At 44.9% G+C, this 17,005-nt stretch overlaps 2 protein-coding genes across 4 annotated transcripts in view; one reads left to right on the top strand and one right to left on the bottom strand.

Annotated features, from left to right (window-relative positions):
- PRTFDC1 (phosphoribosyl transferase domain containing 1) overlaps window positions 1-13,044 on the bottom strand; it is a 92,254-nt gene extending 79,210 nt beyond the window's left edge. Inside the window, exons 1-2 of one of the 2 annotated variants that reach the window (XM_061178572.1) lie at window positions 12,929-13,044; window positions 5,058-5,164 (exon numbers count right to left, since the gene is read on the bottom strand). In XM_061178572.1, the coding sequence (XP_061034555.1) occupies window positions 5,058-5,164; window positions 12,929-12,976 (155 nt within the window). In that variant the 5' untranslated portion in view covers window positions 12,977-13,044. Of the gene's footprint in view, window positions 1-5,057; window positions 5,165-10,127; window positions 10,300-12,928 lie in introns of those variants that run through there. The other variant, XM_061178578.1, reaches the window with a different exon arrangement.
- Window positions 12,522-17,005, top strand: part of THNSL1 (threonine synthase like 1) — a 69,973-nt gene continuing 65,489 nt past the window's right edge. Inside the window, exon 1 of one of the 2 annotated variants that reach the window (XM_061178546.1) lies at window positions 12,522-12,621. The gene's annotated coding sequence lies outside the window, so the exon portion shown is untranslated. The remainder of the gene's footprint in view (window positions 12,622-17,005) is intronic. The other variant, XR_009698910.1, reaches the window with a different exon arrangement.

The raw sequence follows: 17,005 nt of genomic DNA, 5'->3' as shown, positions 1-17,005 counted from the left end.
ACTATCGAAAGAATAATATTTGACTTATATTTGATGAAGATAACACGTTACCTATATGAAAGGTGCTCCAGACAATCTCAGTGGACACCGTCTCCACAGATCATAGTTTGAATGGTGTCTCCTGAAGTTCTACAATGATGCAGCCTTGGGCTGGCACCCAACACCTAATGTGGAACTGTCATTGTATTTTTTCTCATTGTTTCATATGTATAAGTCCATTGCCCATACACCCATACAACACTAAAACCTTGAATGGAGGTAGGATCTAAGGTGCACACTTTTTAAAATATTCCCACTGGCACCTCAAACTGAATTAGATTTAAAACAGATGAAGTGAATGATGTGAAAAAATAAAATATTATATCACATATGTTCTAAACATGTAATATATATACTTTATATATTTTTATAGGTTTTTTATTTGTGTGTGTATATGTGCATACATATACATATAAAATGACAACCATGGTTTCAGGTAATGTTTCTCAAAATATGATCAACAAAACATGTACATCAGCATGCCAAATATTCTTTTTTTTTTTTTTTTTAAAGATTTTTTTTGATGTGGACCATTTTTAAAGTCTTTATTGAATTTGTTACAATACTGCTTCTGTTTTATGTTTTGGTTTTTTTGGCCATGAGGCATGTGGAACCTTAGCTCCCCAAGCAGGGATCGAAGCTGAACCCCCTGCATTGAAAGGCGAACTCTTAACCACTGGACCGCCAGGAAAGTCCCCAGCATGCCAGATATTCTATAAAAAGGGACACTTGTTTCCAGCATGATGCAGTGAGGAGGTCAACACATCCTCTTCACAAAAAGAAAGTAGAAAGTCGGACAAAATTGTCAAAAGCAACCATTTCAGTGCTCTGGAAATCAACCAAAGGCATGCACCAAACTGAGAATCATTTATTCATGAAAACACTGAACACTGGGTAGAAACAGCACAGGTCCGTGGTATTCTTGTCTGAGAATGGTCCCCTCTCCCTGGCCCCCAATCTGCTCTACCGTTCAACCAGGTAGTCAAGCAGGGTGGGGCACTGCTCACCCGATGGGGAGCACCGTCAGTTAACAAGGCCATCTTGGTAGCACGCGAACAGGGAGGCCCAGGGGCCCCGTTATCCTGAAGTTGCCGTCCTGTTTGAGCAACTACCTGGCAGACTAGTCACAGATTTAGTAGAGAGTTCCGGGAGGTTACAGTCATGGGAGAGGGGCACATAATAAACTCTCCACATATCCCAAGTTGACCGGAAGCCGTGCATATGCACTGCAGAGACTAGTGTGGGCCCAGGCCACCACACATCCCTGGACGGTGGAGCCCGTAAGCCTGTGTGGCAGAGACACAGGAAAGCTCAGTGGAAAGTAAAAGCCAGGGAAGGCTTGAAAAAGGCTGGAAATTTGAATGTGCTTGCCAGGCTCCCACACACATTCATCAGCAAAGAGTGGCTCAAGGTGTTTGAGTACAATCTCTACCCAATCTTAGGCTGAAGATTAAGCTATTCAGACACAAGCATGAACTCTGGTGAGCAAAACTTAAAAGGAAAAACAAGAAAAATAAACTGCACATCATCAGAGGCTACACATTGTGGGGGAGACAGTTTTCACAGACTGGCAGACAAAAAAAGAAACAAAGAACAAGGGCAGGGGTTTCCCTGGTGGCGCAGTGCTTAAGAATCCGCCTGTCAATGCAGGGGACACGGGTTCGAGCCCTGGTCCAGGAAGATCCCACGTGCCGGCGGGGCAACTAAGCCCGTGCGCCACAACTACTGAGCCTGCGCTCTAGAGCCCACGAGCCACAACTACTGAAGCCTGCGTGCCTAGGGCCCGTGCTCCGCAACAAGAGAAGCCACCGCAATGAGAAGCCTGCGCACCACAATGAAGAGTAGCCCTCGCTCACCGCAACTAGAGAAAGCCCACGTGCAACAGCGAAGACCCAATGCAGCCAAAAATAAATAAATATATAAATAAATTTATTTTAAAAAAATAAGAAGGGCAATGAATAGGAAATAGTTACAAATATGGTAGAGATTAAACCAAGTATATCAATCATCACTTTAAACGTGAATTGTCAAAATACACCAATTAAAGGCAGAGACTGTCAGAGTGGATCAAAAAAACAACCTAATATATGTTGTCCACCAGAAATCTATTTTAAATATGAAGACACAGATAGATTAAAGGGGTTGAGAAAGATGTACCATGCTAACATAATCCAAAGAAAGCTGGAGTAGCTGTATCAATTTCAGACAAAGCAGACCTCAGAGCAAAGAAATTGTCAGGAATAAAGACTGAAATTAGTGTATTAAAAAGAGGTCAATTCTCCAGGAAGACATAACAGTCCTTCATGCGTCTGCACCCAACAACAGAGTATCAAAAAACTGATAGAACTGTAAGAAGTAGATGAATCCACTATTGCAGTTAGAGACTTCAACACCCCTCTCTCAGCACTTGACAGATCCAACAAGGCAGAAAACCAGTAAGGATATAGTTGAAATGAACAATACCATATACCAACTGGACCTGGCTGACATTTGTAGAATACTTCACCCAACATTCTCCTTAAAAGATATCAATAATAAAATGAAAAGACAAGCCACATACTAGTGGGAAATATTTGCAAATCATATGTCTGATAAAGGACTTGTGTCCAGAATATATAAAGAACTCTTACAACTCAATAAGAAGAGAAACAACCCAACTGCAAAATTAGCAAAAGACTTAAATAGGCATCTGTCCAAAGAAGATGTATGAATAGCTAACGAGCACACTAATCATTAGGAAAATGCAAATTTAAACCACAATGAAATACCTTTATATATCCACTAGAATGGCTATAATTAAAAGGACAAACAATACTAAATGTTGGCAAGTATGTGGAGAAACTGGAACCCTCAAACACTGCTGGTGGGAATGTAAAATGGTGTAGCCACTTTGGAAAATAATTGGCAGTTTCTTAAACTTACCGTGAAACTCAGAATTCCTCTCCAAGAGAAATGAAAAGATATGTCCACTCAAAGACTTATACGTGAATGTTCATGGAAGCATTATTCACAATAGCCAAAAACTAGAAATCTAAACATCCATCAACTGATGAATCAATAATCAGATATTGTATGATTTAATTTATATGAAGTGCTCAGAAAAGACAAATTTATAGAGAAAGAAATCAGATTAGTGATTGCCTGATGGTGGGGGTAGGAGCAGAGACTGACAACAAACTTTTGGTGATGATAGAAATATTGTAAAACGATGGTGGTGATGGTTGCCTAACCATAAAAATGTACCAAAAATCATTGAGTCATTTACCTACAATGGGTGACTTTTGTAGTATGTAAATTATATCTTAATAAATTCATTTTAAAGGTGGGAAAGGGCATTCTTGGGACGCCACTCCAGACCACTGAATCAGAATTTCTAGACATAAAGCTTAAGATTATGCATTTTTACAAGTTCACTGGGTAAGTGTTCCATAGAGGGAACTGGTAACCTTACCAGGATTCAACCGTGTACTAAATCAGGATGCAATTAACTTAAGCCATAAATTAATTTTCAGATGAGAAAAGCAGGAATTTGTTTAAACCAGGGGTTCCCAAACTCGTGTGACGAGAAAATGCTTCTGAGAGTTATTAAGAAGTGAACTGAGTACAAAGACACCCACTACACAAAAAAGATGCTTTAACTGCTAAAGTCAAGCAGATTTCTTCCCTACCCCTCCCTTTTTCTTTGCAGGAATCTGTATCTTTAATACGAATTGCCAACACGGAGGTTTTAGCAAGTTGGGAGATGACAAATTTCTTACATTTATTTCATCACAGAACCTTTTTTCCTTTCAAGGATCAAAACTTGTATACCATGGAAGGCCACCTGAGGCTGTGAGAAACCACAAACTAGACCTTATTTTAATAATATACTATAGTTTGAGAGAATACACAATGTGCAGATCTTATCCAATGGAAAATCTTAGAATGTGAGTGAGAGAATGACATTTCCTTTTGCTTACAGACAGGCACTGATGGAAAGATAATATCCTGGGAATAGTGACCATCCAGCGCTTTTCAAACTTTCCTTTGGCTGAGGATCTATTTTACAAGTTAAATTTTAACTCAGAAGAATATAACAGCTTAAACAAATAGAGGCAGAAATACAACGGCTTAAGGAAAAGGGGAGAGTGCGGAGCCCGAAGTCTAGTTCACTCCTGCTTCTCAGAGCCTCTCCCACCCCAAGTTCTGAGTCTGACATCCATGAAGCTTGCTTTTCGTATAAATGTGAAGGCTTAAGTACTTGATCTTTGTACAAGAAATTAGAGGTCCATGGAAAGGCAAGAGTCGGGGCATTAAGGAAGCTTTGTTAAAGGGATAGGACCTATCAATCCTGAAGCCCGTGGTGGGCTGAACTGGAGGGGGCTCTCTGAAAACCAAAAAAACAAATGAGGGTGACTTAGGGGCTTAGAACAGGAGAGAAAATGTTGGCTTTCGAAAAGCCAATCGGCTAGGAAGGAGCCAGAGGATATCTATGTCGACGGGTCCAAAAGAACTAGAAACACTACTCGAGAAACAGTTCTGTGCTGCTATTTTTAAGCTGCAAATATTTCTATTTCTAAAACATTACCACTGAAAACGTAATTGTGCACAGACTGGCCGACCTGTGAGAAATGACTTATTTGAGATAAACACAAGTCGCAGGAAAAGCCTTCAGGGGTGTGGCCTGTGAAAGCAAAGGTCACCTCTTAACTGTCCCTGGTTAAGAGTCTGTGAAAAACGTGAGATAAACGCTTTCCCAACCCTCATTTTCATCAGTTTGTACAGGACATTGTTATTTTGAGGCTGTTACTTGTGATGTAACACCTTCCATATGTAGAGCCTTCTCACCATTTCCCCTGAACAAATATCCCAGTAAATAGTTCATGTAAAGCACAGATTTATTTTATTCCAAATTCTCTGCAGTATAAAAGTTCTGTGTACCATTATATAGAAGAGACTCCGGAAGAGGGTCCCCAAGTGTACCGTTTGACTCACACAAGAGAGGGCTAGACAAAACTTACACGGCAAAGAACACTCACCTGTCCACAACGATGCCGTGAGGGATGAGGACATAGTCCAAATCTCCGTAATAGTGCTGTGGGTACGTGAACAAATTCAAGTCGTACCCTGGCCAGTCGTCCATAATCTGCAAATCAAATTATCTTGGTTACAATATTTTTCATTGGAAATTTATTTTAAGAAACATAAATAAACAAGAGCATCCTTTGAAAAAAAGAATAATATTGAAAACAGACTAGGTCTGATAATCCATATGGCATTAAATTATATTCTGTAGGACTTCCCTGGTGGTCCAGCAGTTAAGACTCCGTGCTCCCAACGCAGGGGACCTGGGTTCGATCCCTGGTCAGGGAACTAGTTCCCGCAAGCCGCAACTAAGACCTGGTACAGCCAAATAAATTTTAAAAAAAATTATATTCCGTCAACCTATGAGAAGCCAGGTGGGACAAGGTATTTGTTTCACGTAACCTGACGAAGGACCTACTGAAGTGAACAGGGAACTCCATTCCTGACTTTTGGCATCACAAGATAAAATACCAACTTAATGTCTTACAGCTAACCTGATAGCATTGTTTGTAAGAGTGCACATATGTAAATATACAATTTATATCTAAATTACAAATACTATCATGAATATATTATAAGTAAAATTATGTTTGTAATTATAGGCACACCTTTTATTGCGCTTTGCAGATAGTATGCTTTTTACAAATTGAAGGTTTATGGCAACCTTGTGTCGTCAGATGATGCTCAGCATTTTTTAGGAATAAAGTATTTTTAAATTAAGGTATGTACATTGTTTTTTTAGACAATGCTATTGCACACTTAATAGACCATGGTATAGTGTAAACATAACTTTTATATGCACTGGGAAACCAAAATAATTTGTGACTCATTATTGCGATACTCGCTTTATTTTGGTGGCCTGGAAGCGAGCCCACCATATCTCCGAGGTCTGGCTGTCTACTGATAGAGACAGGATCACCCCACATTATTATAATATATTATTATATATACTCTTACATGTCTGTGCACTGTAATCACCTCATCTGCCTGGGAAGGATTACCTACTAAAAGTACATGTCTCCTGGGATTATTGTGGACCCAAACTTCTGAGTGGTCGGGTCATTACAGCGAAGACTTCAAAAGGCTGTGCTATGGTGGGAACGTAAGTCAGTCCTGTTGGGAGCCGACTGCTCCAGAAAACTGGTATATTCAGATAGCGGACAGACTGCTAGCAAGTCTTCCTCTTGCTTAGGACTGGATGTGCAAGTCTGATGGTTAGAAAGCGAAGAGGCGGGAGAGGAAATGATGGTGAAGACCAAGTTACGTTTACTTTCAGGTCATCCAGAAAACCTGTGACACGGAGGTGTTAGGCACTCAAGACAGACCACAGCTGAATGGGCTCTGGATTTCCGGTTACTCCCGTACACTTCCACCAGACTCCTCCATGCAGCTGTAAGCTTCCGGGGCCTTTCATAATGCAGACCTATCCTAATTTCCCAGCCCAGTTGCCTACACCATCCCCTCCTGCCCTCAGATTGGTCTCCAGTCAAATCAGGATCCTTCCCAGCTCTGTGTTCTGCTCATTTGTCTTGCACCTATGCCGTCTCCCTCTCTGTCCCCCCTACCTCTGTATCCCAAACTCAGCATCTTCCACAAAAACTCAGGTCAGGCCCCACTTCTTTCCGGAGGCCTTGCTGACTGTTCCCGCTCTATGATCACGTCTCCCAAACTCCTGGTGCCCCTCAGAGCTCAGTGTGTTCCCACTGCTTGTGACATATGTACGTCTGCGTGTGTGTTTTGTCTTGTCTCCTCCCACTGGAATGTTAGCTCCTTTTGGTAGAGATTTTATCTCATTCACTGTAGAAACGCCAGCGCTCAGAACCCTGACCCGGAATATGGTAGGAGCTCAAAAATGATAAGTGAGTGAATAAATGGCACAGTCTCCACCCACACGTTACCCAACCCTCAGTTTATCTCCTTGTGATAAAGAGCACCACTGTTCATGGCTCTAGAAATTCCTACCTGCCGTGGGCCGACTGACAGTCAAATGATGTGTCATCTGCGTATCTGAAGAGCATCACATCTGCTCTGCCTTGACCAGCAAATCAGCTGGTGGCAACTGTTGAATCTGCACAGAGCAACTCTGGCTTCCACCCTGAGAACTCCTGGGGCCCGCTGTCACCATCAACACCACAACGGCTGGTCAGAGCCCGAACCGCCAGCTGAACGTGAGGAGATGCCAGAAGATGCACTCACAGACCACGACAAAGACCAGACGAGAAGCCTGACCAGCACCAGGCCCCAGGGAGATCACCCAAGGGCACAGCACTTTCTGCCTCCCCTGCCAGACCACACACACCACCCACCCTGCCTCTTGCAGCCCTCCCAGAGGCAGCGGCATGAACTAGTGGCCACTCCTCCCACCACGGAAATCCTGTAGTACCCCCTGCCTGGCTGAATCTCAGAGACCACTCTCTAGTCCCTGGTCTAGGGCTCAGCTCTGACACTTACTATGATGTTAGGAAAATTACACCTGAGACTCATTTCCCCCTCCTTTAAATAAGACACAATAAAACCCATGGACAGGGTTGTTTTGAGGATAAAAAGATAGAGCAGATAATGTACTCAGAGTTCCTAGCACACCTCCAGGTATATAATAAATGCTTAATAAATGACGCCCCCAAAAAGAAAAGAATGATAAAATGATGAAACAAACCTACATACAAAAACTGTACTGGTAATCTGTAGCTCAGAGGCAGCACGGAGTAATGGTTAAGAGCATGGATTAGAAGTCTAACACACCCAGGGGTGAATTTACTAGCTGTTGGACCTTGGGCATTTTAACCTCTCTGGGTCACAGTGTTTTCATCTATAAAATGGAGCCAATGCCTACCTCATATGGCTATTTCAAGGATTAAATACGATAGATAATGGATATAAAACTCTTACGTCAGTATCTGGTCTACAGAACGCTGCACTAAATGTTAACCAGTTAGATGTACTGAAACATCAATAGTTTACTTACAAATTACGTGTGTTAATTAATTTAAAGAAGTGTTTTAAACCTATCTGCCAAAGTCTTATCACCCTAGTTAAAGCTGTAAATTTCAAAGTAGAAGAAACGTGTTTCTCTAAAACTATCCTATAAGCCAAACCAGCCTATTTCCCAATGAGTCTGAAATAGTGAGTTTTCACTGTAGAGATAAAAGACAATTAGAAATGAGGGAACCACTGGTTTATCCTTAATAGTGCATGCAAATTGCATTGTAAATGTGTCCTAGACCTGAAGGAATGGAGGCTGCTAGGAACTGCAGATAATTATGTTATTCATCTGCTTTTTGAAAAATCAAAACAAGAAGTCTTTAAATAGTTTCAGTATCACAGATAATATGCTCTAAGTTTATTCAGAACAATGCGTTCTCTGTTCAAAGACGCAAAATATGGCCAAGCTGGGGAAGTGACAAACACACTGAGCCATTTTATACCACATGCAAACCCCGGAACTCCTTCGGACTCTCTTTTCCCCATTGGAAGATATACTGAAGACCTTCTTTCTAAGTCATCAGAAATAAATTTTTTGCTTAGAATATTTCTTGCCTTATTTTTCAAGTTGTAACCCCTAGGGAGAAAAACAGTTTGGAAACACATACAAAAAGCTAACCTTGGGGGACTTCCCTGGTGGCGCAGTGGTTAAGAATCTGCCTGCCAAGGCAGGGAACATGGGTTCGAGCCCTGGTCCGGGGAGATCCCACATGCCGCGAAGCAACTAAGCCCGCGAGCTACAACTACTGAGCCTGCGCTCTAGAGCCCGCGAGCCACTCCTACTGAGCCCGTGTGCCACAACTACTGAAGCTCGCACGCCTAGATCCCGTGCTCCTCAACAAGAGAAGCCACCGCAATGAGAAGCCCGCGCACCACAACCAAGAGTAGCCCCCGCTCGCCGCAACTAGAGAAAGCCCGCGTGCAGCAACAAAGACCCAAAGCAACCAAAAATTAAAAAAAAAATTTTTTTAAAGTATTTGCATCAACATCTTTAAAAAAAAAAAAAAAAGCTAAGGAGCTAGGCTCCTCTCTGCTGCTAAGCCCCAAACCCTGGGCCCTACTCTCTCCTTCAGGCAGTGACCACGGCGGCCGCCAATTTCAGGTTCACATCCACCCATCCACTGTTAGAAAGGAAGGGTGTCTCGTCCCACAGCTCTGCTTCTGGGAATCCCAGACAAGAACATCAACTGGCCCAGCTGGGGTCACTGGTCCAGCCCCAGAGCCAGCGAAGGGGGTGCACTGTGAGGGATGCCTCAGAGCCACACGTTGAGAAACTGAGTCGAAGCTGTGTCCTCAAAGAAGGGTCCCAGGTTCTGCTACCAAGGGAATGAAGGGGGGGCTCCACAGACCAAATAACATCCTGTATCTGCATGCCTTCCTCTTCTGTGGGGGGCTCTGTACCCGGAAGGGGAAACTCATCACATCTAGTAAAGTCGTTTCCATGGGGGGAGGGGGAGGGAGATGCCATAACAGAAGCACAATCATTTCAGATTTTCTCTTCTCCTTACTCCTACCAAACTCACATGTGTAGGCACTAACGATGCTTCTTTGATAATGGTTCTGTAAAAGTAAACCATATCTAATAACCTGATCCCCAAAGACCAGAGAGGTAGAGAAATCTTTTCTCTCCCTGAGAAGCAACAAAGATATACCAACTGAGGTGTGTGTGTGCGGGGTGGTACGGGGGACACTGGTAGCCAGCCTATCCTGAGCAAAGTTCCTGAACTCAGGGTCTACATCTCCGATTTGCTAATTAGCACTTGCTCCCATTTACTGTTAATAATCTACTAATGTCCCACCTCCCCGAGTAAACTGAAAGCCATTTGTAGGCAAGAGCCATCTTCAGTCTCTTCATTTTCCCTTCTCTTGCACGAACTGTATTTCTCGTTTTAGGCTCAAGTCATCTGGCTCTATCTCCCTTGCCATCTTTATCACCAAGTTTCTACCAACTCAGACTTCCCTTCTCCACTTCGCTTCTGGACACTCCAATACACGCCTTGATGATCCTTCTAGCTACTCCATCTTGTAGTAACTTCACCTACCTTGGCTCAAACGACTTCGCCTCTGGTCCACCTTAGCCACATCCCATCCGCCACAGCAGCCTCACCGTTCAGATTCTTCTCCAGAAGCACAGCTTCCCATGTAGCACAGTGCTGGAAAGCTGGCTTCAACTCCTGCTTCTGCCATTTGCTAATCATGTGACCTTGGCGATTGCTTATCATTGCCTCAGCTTCCTCCTCTGTAAAATGGGGATTATAATATCCCTACCTCAAAGATTTGTGAGGATTAAATGAATCATACAGGAAAACCACATAGTAAGTGCTCAATAAATGCTTGCCATTACTACCTGCCCCCTTTTCCACTGGTACTAAAATTTCCCTTTGATTTTTTCCAACCCATCCTTGAGTGCTCTCTGCTTTCCCCGTATTACCTACCCTCCTGAGCTTTCCTTTTCCTCTCAACCCTTCCATCAGCACCTTGAATTCATTCTGAATTTGCCTTGCCTGCCCATATCCAACTTGATATTAATGTAATTATCCCAAGTTCTACTGAAGAGAATGACATAAATGCAGGGAAGATCTCCATTATACCTTGATTATTTCCAACCTTGGTGGACCCTCTCACTACCTTCCTGCATCTTTCACCAAATCACCATGCTTTTGAGAAAGCTTCTTTTAACAGTGATAGATCAGGCTACTTACTGTTCCATCATTTGCTTTTTAGACTTTAACAAGCTACTGTTCCTATTAGTCATATCGACTGACCTCATTCGTTTTTAAGACTATCTATTATTAGATACTAGTACTATATTTTAACCGTTCTACTGATGAAATAGTTGTTTAAAAGATTCTCACTACTGATGGCTTCGTCTTTTCCATCTTGATGCCACTTGCTCTTCCTGAGGCATCTGCCCCTCCTGCTGACCTTAGCCTCCTCACCTCCACAAAACTCTGTTCCCTAGGCACCTACCACCCCATTTGCTCTCTCCTACTTTGCTACTCATTCTTGGTCTCCTTATCTGGCTTCTCCCAGACTCTCCGCCTGTTACATTTGGGGCTTTCTACCCTTAACAATAGTTTCACATTTCTTCTCCATGTTCACTGGGCATCCCTATCCACTGCCAAGCATCAGATATTTTTCTATTTGCTGACAATTTCCAAATCTATCCAATCACCCTCCTGAATTCCAAACAGGAATTTCAAACTGCCTCCTGTGCATCCTGACCCATAGGCTTTACAGGCACTAGAGGCTCAACTTGTCCAGAATTGAATTTAGTGATTTCCCCTTTTACATTTTCATCCCCCTCCAACTCACCCCAAATCTAGGCCTGACCATCCTCTCCGTGGCAACTGGAATGATCCTTTTTTTTTTAAAGCGTAAACTGGATGTCATGATTCCTTCTCAGAATGTAATGATTTCTTTGCCCTTGGCAGGCGCTGTCTTGAAGACCCTTCTTCAGTCTTCACGTGGCTACCTCCTGCTTAGCCTTCAGCTCTTGGCTCAGATGTCACCGAGGGGCTGCTCTGCCTGAGCTAAAGCAGCATCCCCAGCCCTTCGCCAACCACGCTCTATCTCACTGCTCTTGTCTTTTCACTGCACATATCACTCTCTGAAAGCATCTTCGTTGTGTATTTGCTTTCTTACTGCTTGCCTGTGTTCCCCTCTAGAATGTAAGCTCCACCAACACAGGGCTTTTTGTTTTCCCAGAGCCTAGAACACGGTCTGGAACACTGCAGGACAGTCAACATGAGTGGAATGAATAAATAAATGAACTCCTCCTTTAAGAAGGAAGGGCCCGGCTTTGAAATTAATACTGGGCAACACGGTTCAACCTGAACAGATCGGTTAGGCTGTGAGATGTTTCCTAGCAGAACGCTCCCACTCCTGTAGTCCCTTCCCCGTCACACACAGATTATCTGTGCATTACAGGCTGATCCCTGAACAAAGACTCTTAACGTAGCAAGTTAGCCCACACCGCACCCTCACCACCGGCTCACTTTAAACCTGATGCGTTAAGACTACCACCTTCCATAGAGACCATTCTAAACCGAGCCGAAGCCGGCGCCATAGGCCAAGACCAGATTTGATTCCAGGACGCCGAGCGATGGGTACCCACCGGGCGCTGGCTGACTTCGAGGGATCCCCAGGGATAAAGAGGCTCTGGTCTGGGACCCCATCCTCCCCCACCTTCTCATTCGGACACACTACTAGCTACTCTGTACACACCCTTTCTAGTTGGCTCAGCGAGCCCAGCGTGCTGTTTCCCTTCTGCCGAACCGGAGGCTCGCTCGACGGCGCTGGCGTGTCCCGAGCCCGCGCAGAGGCCCCACAGAAAGAGCCCTCGCCCGGGTTTCCAAGCTCAAGCTCCGTCCACTAGAGCTCCTCTACTTCCTGGCTGCCCCGGAGCGCCCTCAGTATCCCTTCTGAAAACAGCACGTGAAGCCCGCGCTGGAGGAGTCAGGAGGGAGCACGAGAGGAAGGAGGCCCACAAGAGCGGCCCGCGGGGGTCCTCGCAGGCCCGCCCGGCGCCCGGAGGTGAGTCCCGGTGGCCAGCGAGAGTGGGGAGCCGGCACCACCCGGGCTTAACGCGGGAGTAGCGGATTCCTGGCGGGGGGAGGTGGGGGCGACACTGAGGACACGGGGTGAAGGGATGTTAAGCGCTGGGTCAGACTGGGGGAGGGGCAGGATGGACGCGATCCCGTCGCGAGGGAAGAACAAAGCCGTGGCCCGCTCTCTCCCGAATGCATTTCGGGCGTTTAATCTAAAAGGGGGGGGGAGGGGTGCCAACAAGGGAGGGGCGGGGAGCGCGCGACTCGGCCCCGAAACCGGAGTTTGCATTTACCACGACGCCTCGCCCGTAGTCTGGCGCCTCCTCACGGCTCCCGGCCATGTTTCTCCGGGGAAAGGGGGAAGGAAAGAAGCGCGCGGGAAGGAGCCGGGACGGTGACGGGCCGGGAGGGGGTGAGGGGTGGGGGGAGGGGGGCGGGGGAGGGGGGAGGGCGGGGGAGGGGGCCCGCCCCGCCCCGGGCCGCCGGGCCGCCGGGCCGCCGGGCGACCAAGCCGCGGCGCGCCGACGACCCCACGCCTGGCGCGGCTCCAGCGCCTCGGCCCGCGCCCCCAACCCGGGCGGGTCCTCGGGAGCGGGGCGGGGAGGCGGGGAGGCGGGGAGGCGGGGAGGCGGGGCCCGGGGCGGGGGCGCGGGGCGCGGGGCGCAGCTGCAGAGCGGCGTCCTCTCCACCTGAGCGCCGTCCCCCGGGCGCCCGCGCGGGTCCCCCTAAGGCCACCGCCCGTCTGCGAGCCCCCAGCCCGAGCCCCGCGGGGACCCGGGAGACCCAGGCTGCCCGCGGCTCGGTTTTTACAGGAACAGAAAGCGTGCCCAGGTCCCCCGCCTCCCTAGGTCTGTCGTCCCAGCTTTCAGGCTGACAAGGTCCTTGAATCCTTCCTGCTGACTTTTAGGCGCTCTTTATCCCAAGTAAATCCGCGAAAGAGCCTGCGGTAGAGGATGTTCTCGAAGTACGGCTGTGGGCGAAGCTATGATGTGTTTTTAAAATCCTCGAACTGCCCAGCCAGGAGTTTGAAAGAGCCGTGCGGTGGCTTATCCCTGAACCATGCCCGCGGTTACAGGATGTGGACTGGGAAATAGGGCCTTTCCTTTACCCCTTTCAGGGCGAAAAAAAGAAGTTTTGACACATCATCTACTTTACCACTTTTGTAAGAACGTATGGTCAGATTTTAACTGTTTCAGGTTGCAGCTTAAAGCGGTCGCTCTTCTCAGATTCAGAAGCCTTCTTTTATGAATCTTTTGTTAATTCAACCCCTGATCCCAGCCTTCCCCGGAATGAGGGTCCCGGTTCTTTGTCCGTTCCTCAAGGGCCCTGCTCTCCCTTTATATGCATTCATTGCCCTGGTCTTTTCCCTCCCGCCTCATCCTTTGCAGCCCCGCTCAGGTTTGAAGCCCCGAGCAGAACTCGGGCCCCTCCGAAAGACTATTTTGTTCATCTTCGGGTTCTGGCACAAGGGGGGGAGAGGAATGCTGATTTTGCTTGGTTTGAGGGGAAAATAGTTATCAATCAGTAATGTCACTCTGGGTTGGAAAAATGTTAGTCATTCCGACATGGCCGTGCTCAGCGCTGTTTGTCCTCTCCTAAGTGCCAGCACGTGGAAGGAAGGCAGCCCCGTGGATTCCTGAAATTAGGTGCTGTGCTTGCGGACTGGCTCCCATAAACTGGGTGACAGTGTTTCTTGCACAGGTAAACATTTTCTCTCAGTAAGTGTCAGACGTCCTTGTTTTGGGCCATTTTTATAGTCTGACCTCTTTTCTCAAAGGTGAGGGACCATCTTCTATTTTCATTGCCAAAGGCCAGGCCCAGGAAGCATCTTCACAACCAAAGTCATTAAAACTTCCAGAAACTGAAAAGTGGTGATCCAGCTTTAGAGTTCAGAAGACTCTTTTGGGGAGGCAGCCACCCGCCTACTCGGTAGGTTATGGTGGAGAAGCTGTGTGTTCAGACTCAGACATCTGCACCAAGACACTCGGGTGAATGTGATGCAGTGGTTCACCAACCATGCCTTAAGGAATCCCACTGTCTTACTGCTGCAAAATCACATTTACCCATAGGAGGCTCAGTGCTGGTACATGGGCCTTAGGGACAAGAAACTTCAAAATAGGTTACAGATGTAGCTGCTCTACTGAAATCAAAAAGCTACTACTGTGTGCCCAGCCCAGGCACTGTGGAAGATGTAAAGGAAATGGTAGATAAATCTTTCCTTAGAAAGGCCATTAATTAAATGTAAAATCCAATAGGTTCACAATAGAAAAAAAAAAAGTCACTTACTTGAATGACAACAGGAATCTTAAGAATGCACACTCAAGAACATCCCGTAGAGACCCATAGGACATCCAATGAAGGATACAGAATGATGCACAAATCGTTTTTTAAAATTCAATTCATTTCATTTATTATCTTTTTATATTTTGATAACATTTTGTGTGATCTAGTTATACTTCTATACTTTGGACAGCATTAATGTAATACAATATACATTTGATATCACAAATAGCATTTGCAAGAACCGATGATACCCAAGAATAACAAATCATTTGTCCAGACTTTACTCTTAATCTTGCATATGAGGACTTAGAGGCAAAAATTCTTTTTAAATCTCAAATTTCTGTTATGTGTCTAGTGCAATGGCTTCAGACCAGGATTCTGATTTTTCTAGCAATAATCCATATGACGCGAGCCACTGAGGCTAAGCCAATTACATCCATCAATATGCCTCAATTTTCTCATCGGTAAGAGGGGCAATACGTTTCTGCTCTACTGCATATGAAGATGAGATTAACATGAGCTAACATGCAAGAGAATCCTTTGAAGAGTGCTATAAAACTGTAAGGTGTTATTAATTGGAGATGCTGTGACAATGTGTGACCAAATGTTTATAAAGTTATTTGATGGGCAAAATGACAGGGTAATTGCCTTTTTAAGATGGGTGTAGGTTGACCAACCACGGACAGTTATAATCTAGGGACAAGATGGGACTGGTATGAGAATGGATACAGTAGAAAGAGAAAATTATTAAAATAATGGAATTTTCCATAAAAAAGGATATTTTAGCTCAGATTGTCCATTTTCTGATACTCCCTTGACGAAGCTGTAAGGATAAAGACGTAGATCTTTACAAAGTTAATAACCAGTAAATATACTTGCATTTTTTTGTCCTTCTGTTAATCCCCTTTTAGTTGGAGGTTCCTGCATTTTCAATTCTGAAACTGTCTAGTACCCTTACCATGGTGTAAACACAAATATTTATGTTTACCTGAATTCTCCACCAGGCTAAAGACTTTGTCCTAAAAGTATATACTAACCTTTTGCCAGTTTGGTTAGTTCTTGACCTTTTGCCAGTGTTAATCTGTTGTTGAAGGAGTGATTCAGTCTATGTGCTGAGTTGTTCAGAGCCAGTCACTCAGTGACACCAGATTCGAAATCCGGAAGGGCATTTAGTTTTTTGAGTCCTGAAACATGAAAATAAACAAAAAAATGCTCGGCCTGGGAATTGTGTTGAAATCCATAAACATGTGAAACTTAGTGACTCAGATTGTTAGTCACAGAGTAACTGATTAGAGTCTGGATGAAATCCATTGTGAACAAAGGCCAGTAATAATGATGATGATATTTTGCTTTTTCTTAGTGCAGAACAAAACCCTTTACAAATGTTACAAGTACAAAAAAAAAAAAAAAAGTGGCAAGATACTTTCTTCCAGATATTCAGGCTAAGTAAGAATCTTGCTACCTTTCAGGTATTTTTTTTTTCCCCTCAACATAAGTACAGAAAAAAATATAGTTGCAAATAATTGTAACACACAACCACTTAAGCAAAAGCCTAATTAGTATTCAATTAGCATAGCAAGCCCTCTTTCCTGGCTTCTTGTTTGAAGCAGACTGGATCCAATGCGTAGTCTTAGAGTAAAAAAAATAATGGCTCCATAACGGTTCTTACAAAGAAACCCAGGAGCTACATTCAGAATTATGTTTTGCATTATTACACTTTCACTGGTAATTAACCTTCCACTGAAGAACATGGAGGATAAATTTGCCTGTTCTTTTGCAGTAATGTCAGGCATGAGTAGTATCATCAACAGTAAGTGCTGGGCTGCTTCAGAGATATCCTCCCACTATCTCCCCATCTGACCGGAACAGGAATTGGATAGCTTCAGAGTAGAGGAATAATGTGTCCATGTGTTCCTCCAGATCTCAGAGTCCTGGCAGGCGACCTCAACTCTCTTGGCCACCATAAAGCAGTCATTGAAAGGACACAGCTGCAGGAACTAGAGGCTAAGGACTAAATAAATCCATAGTGCTGGAGGCACAAGTCATGTACATGACCCTAACACAATACCTTGTGGTTATGAATGAAC

Source organism: Eubalaena glacialis, chromosome 2 (assembly GCF_028564815.1).
Source record: "Eubalaena glacialis isolate mEubGla1 chromosome 2, mEubGla1.1.hap2.+ XY, whole genome shotgun sequence".
NCBI lineage: Eukaryota > Metazoa > Chordata > Mammalia > Artiodactyla > Balaenidae > Eubalaena > Eubalaena glacialis.
Note: the sequence above shows the minus strand (reverse complement) of the source record. Positions and strands in the feature narration are given on the sequence as shown.